At 36.1% G+C, this 7,751-nt stretch overlaps 1 protein-coding gene across 1 annotated transcript; it reads right to left on the reverse strand.

Moving 5' to 3' along the window:
* Positions 1-208: 208 nt before the first annotated feature.
* Positions 209-4,024, reverse strand: LOC113767480 (receptor protein-tyrosine kinase CEPR1-like). The gene is made up of 2 exons (XM_027311590.1): positions 1,315-4,024; positions 209-900 (listed from the first exon to the last, which is right to left on the reverse strand). Exons 1-2 carry the CDS (start codon positions 3,794-3,796, stop codon positions 503-505), a joined length of 2,880 nt encoding a protein of 959 aa, XP_027167391.1. The 5' UTR covers positions 3,797-4,024; the 3' UTR covers positions 209-502.
* Between the last annotated feature and the right edge of the window lie 3,727 nt (positions 4,025-7,751).

A 7,751-nucleotide genomic window follows, 5' to 3' on the forward strand; every position in this document is an offset into this window, starting at 1 on the left:
CCAGAACAAATCATTCTGAATAATTAAATTCAGAATCAGGAACCCACTTTCATGCAAAAAAAAAAAGATGTCCTTTCGAATCAGGATCTTCCAGCATCAGCCTTGCTTTTTTCTTGAAACACCCTTTTAATTGGATAACCCTTGTGATATAAAGATGTAAAAAACAAACTTCTCAAAAGCTAGAGAATTATTTCCTCCTGTGGGTCAATTGAAAATTGCAGATTCTCTGCGTAGGCATAAAGCATTTCATCATATACATAGATATTTAGATGATAAATCTTCATATAGTTACAACAGGCCAAAAAAGAAAAAGACATAAAAAAAGGATAAAATGTGGGACTGGGACAGATACTCTATACCTTTACTAGCTTCTACTTTTATGGAAAATAACTAAGATAGTAATATGTTGTTCTCGATCAACAGTTTCTACAAACTTTAAGAGAGCTAGCCTTGTTAGATTCTATATTCTACTTCCACCTTGCACCCCACCATTGTCCTTTGATCACAAGTCAGAGATGTTCTTTGGCTTGGTGATGTTGAAGGTCTCCTTGGTCTTGTTGAGGGACTTGCATGAACCGAATTTGCAGGGGTCAGCTTCAATCAGCAGTTGAACAACTTCGTTCATTGTTGGGCGAAGAGCTGGATTCCTACATGTGCAACGGATGGCAACTCGCAGCATCTTAATCATTTCATCCTTGAAAGAACCTGAAATTTTCTTGTCTAAAACTTCCAGGGGTCCTTCTTTAGTCTCCACCTTGGTTGAAACCCAATAGATGATATCCTTGTTCTCTCCAAATAAGTCTGCCTCCACTGGCTTCTTCCCGGTTATTAGTTCCATCAGTACAACCCCAAAGCTGTAGACATCACACTTGGTGGTTGCCTTGGAAGAATATGCATATTCTGTCACAACACGCAAGTACCATAAGAACTTAAGCATTAGGCTGATGGGCATTCTCTCAGTAATATAACTATACATGCCAACTTTTAGGAAACCCTTGGAAGCAAATCATAGTAATAACTGTAATTTCAGATGACTAGGATAGTGTTTTTGGATTTCTTTTCATGGTAGCCCGAGAGTATAGTTTCCTACTCGACGGTGGACACAGTTGCAGGCTTGCAGCTGTTGTGACAAATTTTTAGTAGACTAAATAATTGCCAATATAATTATTTTAACTAGTTTCTTTTTTAACTACCATTGCACGAGTTTGAAGACTCTCTGATCAGGATGTACCAATTTGAAAGGCAAAAAGATTATTTTCAGTATAGAATTACTAAAAGTTGATGTTTGGTTTGTGTGGTTCAAGGATTAAATACCTGGGGCCAAGTAACCATAAGTCCCTGCAATAACTGTGGTTGTGGAGTCTTTCCCTCCTCTTGCCTGCAAAACCTTTGCTATCCCAAAGTCTGCAACTTTTGGTTGGTAATTGATATCCAGTAAGATATTGGTAGACTTGATGTCTCTGTGAATTATGGGGGGCAAAAGATCATGGTGTAAGTAGGCCAAACCCTGTGCAACTCCCAGTGCAATCTGATAACGAGGAGGCCAATTCAGAATGATCTTTTCTCCATGAAGTGCTTCCCAAAGGTTACCATTTGGCATGTATTCATAGACCAATAAGCTACAATCCAAACTGGAGAAGTAGCTGTACAACTTGACAATATTCTTGTGCCTTATGCTTCCTAGAGTCTCCACCTCAGTTTTCAGCTCCTTGTCTAAAACCAGTTGATCATCTGAAACATAATCTTTAGCTTTTCTGCTCCAGAGCTTCTTTACCGCGACAACTTCTCCATTGCTCAACTCAATTTTATACACTGTGCCAGAGCCTCCATAACCAACTATATTCTTATCAATCATGGATTCAATGATCTCACGTTGATCAAAACTTACACGATGGAAACTTTTCACATCAAATGAAAAAAAAGAGGAGGACAAGGTGTCCTCATGCTCCATCATCGCCCTATCGTTGTGGAACCATCGCTTTAGAAACAGGACAATTCCAACTATGACAATTCCTACAGATATCCCAATCACCCAAATATGCTTTACCTTTCTTCTGTTGTAAGCTGGTGAACAAAGGGGAAAACCTCTACGGGATGCATTTAGATGGTTGGGCACACAAAGGCCTGGGTTTTGTGAGAAACTTTCCAGCAGACCTGATCCCTCTACAAAGGGGGGAGGTATGGGACCAGAGAGCATATTATTTGAGAAATTCATGGAATTTGGCAAGAGTTGAGACAGACTTTGTGGGATATTCCCTGTAAACAGATTGCTAGATAAATCGAGAACATTAAGTGACTTTAGTAAAGATAGTGACTCAGGGATGGAAGAATTAAACTTGTTCCCTTGAAGGAGCAACAAATTGAGCTGTTTAAGGTTGCCAATTTCAGGAGGCAATGAACCAGACAGGAGATTGTCGCTGAGATCAATCTTTACAAGATTTATCACTCGAGAGATCTCAACAGGCAGAATACCTGAAAGTCTGTTGTTCTGCATGAAGAGTTCTGACAAATTTTTTGCACCTTCAATTGTTTTGGAAATTGAGCCATTCAAGTGGTTATTACTAATATCAATGATTGACACATGTGGAAGGCCTAGAAGCCCTTCAGGAATTCTGCCTTCCAATTGGTTGTGATTAACTCGAAAGCGCAGAAGAAAGTTACACTTTGCATAACTTTCCGGGATTTCTCCAGAAAACTTATTGTCAAGAAAAAGAAAGTACAACAGTTTACCTCCATTGCATACATATGCTGGCAGTTCTCCAGACAGCTGATTTTCTGACAGGTCCACCCCTACCAGAGGAGAAAATCTTCCCAGATTTTCTGGAACTTTCTCTGTCAAATAATTCTCATAAAGGGACAACAAAGTCAAAGTGGTTGAATTTCCGAGGAATGCAGGAATCTCTCCAGTTAAACTGTTGTTGTAAAGCTGCAGGGATGCGAGGTTGGGAAGGCGCCATAGAGCTTCTGGAACCTTGGTGAATTTGTTGACAGACATGTCTAAATCAACAAGTGCAGTCAAATTACCAAACTCCTCAGGTATTTCACCCTCAAGTTCATTGTAGTATAGCTCAAGCTGTTTCAAATTCTTCAGCTGCCCCAGCTCCGACGGGAGCTTGCCAACCAAGTAATTTCCACTCAGCTCAAGATCAGTGAGGGATGTCATGCTGCCTATTGATGCTGGGATTCTGCCATGTAATTTACATGTGGTCAAGATCACTGTCTGGAGCTTTGTCAGCCTGGAGATGTTCTCGGGCAATTGCCAGAAGTTGAAGCCGTCATTCTCATTGAAGTTCAGCATCTCGAGGTTGGTGAGATTTGTAAATGACACAGGAAAGTTGCCCTGGAAGTAATTGTAGGACAAGTCCAGTGACCTCATAGAATTCAAAGGTGACAAGTCTGGCAACGACCCAGTGAGATAGGCAGAGCTCATTTCCAGCTCTTCTAAGAGAGAGCAGTTGGTGATACTGCTAGGAAAGCTACCATGGAGATTGTTGTGGCCAAGACGAAGAATCCTTAACTCAGGCAGATAAGAGCACACATCTTCAGGGAACTGGCCAGAGAGTGACCATCCAGAGATATCAATCTTCTCAACATACCCTTGGTTATTGCAACCAACACCTTGGTAGTTACAAAAATTTTGGTCTTTACTGACATCCCAATTAGACAAAAGGTTCCCCGAGAGAGACGTCCTCATCAGAGTAAAGAACTGAGACTGGTTAGCAGCTGTGGTTCCTTGACAGCAGCAGAACATGTGAAGTATCAATAGAAGAGGGCAAAGGATGTAGTGATGATCCATGACAGTTTATATATTTAAACTGATAGCTGTATTTTGGAAATGGAAGAGATTGAAGGTAGTTAGATTGGTTGTTGCAGAGGAGGGGAAGAGGAAGAGAAGAGGTATATAAATGGCTTGATTGATGGGATTTTTGGGTGCAGTAGTAACTAGTAACAAGCCATGATGATGATGAAAAAGGAGGTTCGTGCAGTAGTGTACTAGCACTGCTGAATGAGATGGGGAGTGCATATCTTTGCTAAAGAAGCTTTATGTTTATACCCTCCCACTAGCACTTGTAGAGAATAACATCAGTGTGCACTCCTTTGTACAGATGAGATGTTTGAATAAACTGCATCTGATCCTTGTTTCTGCATGATAGATATCAATAATCTGCACCTTTTCTTGTGATAAAAACGTTGGAACTTTGGATGAAGCTCAAGCACCATACAGGTATATCGATACTAAGAAGTTACTTAAAAAGTTTGAAATTGAAAGCTCAATTTGTTATGCCATGTACAGTGTCTAAGCTTTATCTTCTTGTTAAGCAAATTTTTTATCACAACGTACAATTATTCTTATCAGCATATGTAGCTTGCGTCCATATTTGCAATATATATAGCCTTGGGGCCCCATGTTCCATTCCTAATGTTTGGTGTTTTTGCTGTTATTTGTCTCGAGCTGTCGATTACTTAAATAGATTCTTTGCTCTAGTTTGTGCTTTTGCTCCCCTTCCGTTCGGACTCCAAACCCGACAAATTTTTTTTTAGGTACGGATTAAGAAATAATTCCGTTATCCGAATTCATTTATTCTCACAAAAAAAACGGGTCGGACACGTAATATAGGATTCCGACCCGTATTCGACCAAGATCCGAAAAATACATTAATAATTATAAAATATAAATATTTTTAGATACAATAATAATTCTTTTACCAAAATTAACAAATCCTAATCTTGTTGGGGCCTTATTTCTAAATACAATAATATCTCTAAATACATTTATTTCTAAATACAATAATATAATCTTGTATAATATTTCTAAATATATTATTTTTGTTGGGTTTTATTTTTTTTCGGATGGACCTGGACCCGTCGGACCCGATTCCGAGATCCTAAGCACAAGACCCGTCCGGTATATAGGTCGGGTTAGGAATTGGTATATTATAACGGTCCAGAATTTTCAATTCCGACCCGTTGACAGCACTACCTTCTATCTTTTGATTCTCTCATAATGCTTCTCCAAAGGGTAAAAAACCTGGAGGGTTCCTAAATTATTGCCGTTATCTATTTTTGACCCATCATCTAAATTTTGTTTCCGATTGGCCCTTGAATAATTAAAACTGCATACTTTAAGGATTTCTAGTGACTTTAGGCTTAAATCTGGCCAGATTTAAAGGGCATTTTTTTCCATTCATAACTAAAGCATCGAGACCAGTATTAGAAACGCTAAAAAGAGGTAATCCTTCAAAATTTGAAAGATTACCTCTTTTTAGGGTTTTTTATGCTAATCCAAATACTTCAACTACAAATGGACAAAAATGCCCTTTATATCCGACCAAATTTATGTCTAAAGTCACTGGAGTCCTTAAATGTGCATTTTTAATTGTTCAAGGGTCAATCGAAAACAAATTTTAAATGAGGGGCCAAAAGGAGACAACAACAATAGTTTAAGGCCTCCCTAGATTTTTTATTCTGCTCCAAATAATCATCTTTCTTTTTGTACCCTGAGTTCACCCTTTGAAAACCCAAGTTTTCCAATTGATACATTTTTGCCAGAAAAAAAATGCATCATGCATCTATCTTAGTCAATTATATTTCCCTTCCTAACATATATTGCAAGCATGGGGCTTGTTTGCATTTGCTCTAAGCAATCTAATCACAGTTATGAGATAAAACTTGTTTAAAGTGCTCTCATTCACATCTAACCTTTGCTTTTGTGCTCAAAAACACCAGATCAAAAGTTTTTATTTCTGCTCTTCAGATCAAAAGATGTTGAAATTAATCTGCTCTTCTATAGCTGTTTTATTTCTAAAAAGTTTTAGAACAAAAGTACCAGATCAAAATTTTGAGAGCTGAATAAAGCAAGAGCTTGTATTCTAACGCTTAAGGTCCAGTAGAGAGTCGAGTGTGAGTGTTTAAGGCCCATTGAGTCGGCTTCTAGTCAGCAATTGCCTGGAGGTTTGACTTTAGTGGATCCCCCTTAGACTGCTTGTATTCTAACGCTTTGTTGGAAAGAAACAAGAGTTCACGGTGAGGGTTAATAGCTGCCCCACCCCTTTCTCCCACATCGGTCCAGTAGAAAGTCAAGTGTGAGTGTTTAAGGTCCATTTAGTCGGCTTCTAGTTAACAATTGTCTGGAGGTTTGACTTTAGTGGATCCCCTTAGACTGCTTGTATTCTAACGCTTTGTTGGAAAGAATAAAGCAAGAGCATGCCTAATTAGAAGAACATGTAATTAACCCAAGGGAGATAAGAAAGTACAAAGTAGCTTTATTTTAATTGCCACTATTCTAGGTTGACCCTAGTTGGGACCTAGATTTATTAGTGCCCCATCTGCGTAGACTTTACATGTAGACGATTTGCGCAGAACCGTTTCGGACGGACTCGGGGCAATTTTAGCTGCAACCGTCCCTGCCAATTTTAGCTCATTTCAACTGCGCGTAACATTGGTTCAACTGTGCGTAACTTTTTTTTCACAGGATGTATTTTCACAACAGATAGTGGTGGGCCCCACATTTAGCGCGGATTTCGAGTTACATGGTGTTATTTCAGCCGCACAAAATTTTGAGGGCCAATTTTCAGCCGCACAAATTTTTAACCGTGCAGGGACGGTCATACTGATGACCGTCCCTGCCCCAAATCCGTTTCTGCCTATTGGAATAGGACTGGAGGTTATGCTGAAATCCCTGCTGATTGATGGGTGAAGATAAGCTCAAGTAGAGAACATATGAGCGTCACATCAACTTTGGTTCTCTTAAAGTTTTTAAATTTTTTTGTTTTTTTTTTCTTTTCTTAAACTATATGCCTTTCCCTATTTTGGCAAGAATTATGTTAAGAACATCTTCTTCGTTCTTACGCTCTCTATAATACAAAAATTGAGAAGATAACTTGGTTATGTATATCGTTTATATTTTGGGGAAGATAATTGTAACAATAACGTATCAATAAGTCTTCAATGTTCCTAGTCTCTTTGTCGATAGTACTATGGGTCCGTTTGGATTAGCTGTTTTTGGGGTTGTTTTTCAAAAACAGCACTGTAGCATTTCGTTTTTCAAATACAAGTCCGTTTGGATTAGTTGTTTTTGGGGTTGTTTTCAAAAATTATATAAAAAACTTTTACTGTAGATGTTTTATGGATTATTTTTAGATGTATTTTTAAAACATATTTTCGAGTATTTTTATAATTTATAATTTATACAACAATATACAATTATACATTTATAAATATTTATAAATAAATATATTTATATAAAAATATAAAAATGTATTATATTATATATAATACATAATATAAATATATTTATAAATGTATAAATTATAAATGAATATTATATAAATGTATAAATGTATAAATTATAATTTTTATATTTTTATATTTATATACATTTATGCTTTTAAAATACATTTATAAATATTTATAAATAATTATATTTATACTTTTATAAATAAATATATTCATATATTTATATATAAATGTATTATATTATATATAATACATAATATAAATATATTTATAAATGTTTAAATGTATATTACTATAAATATATAAATTATAAATTATAATATAATTTATAATTTATAATTTTTATGTTTTTATATTTATATGAATATGTTTTTATGTATTATATATAAATAAATTTATATATTATATATAAATAAATAAGTGTATTATATTTATTTATTATATATTATATTTATAAATAAATATATAAATGTATTATAAGTGTATTATATTATATATAATACATAATATAAATA

Source organism: Coffea eugenioides, chromosome 4 (assembly GCF_003713205.1).
Source record: "Coffea eugenioides isolate CCC68of chromosome 4, Ceug_1.0, whole genome shotgun sequence".
NCBI classification, from domain to species: Eukaryota; Viridiplantae; Streptophyta; class Magnoliopsida; order Gentianales; family Rubiaceae; genus Coffea; species Coffea eugenioides.

Bases quoted from the DNA above. Each gene is read 5' to 3' on its own strand.
- LOC113767480 (XM_027311590.1), bottom strand. From the start codon at position 3,796: ATGGATCATCACTACATCCTTTGCCCTCTTCTATTGATACTTCACATG. The intron at 901-1,314 runs GTATTTAATCCT...GTGTTGTGACAG, and splicing joins TTATGGTTACTTGGCCCCAG to AATATGCATATTCTTCCAAG.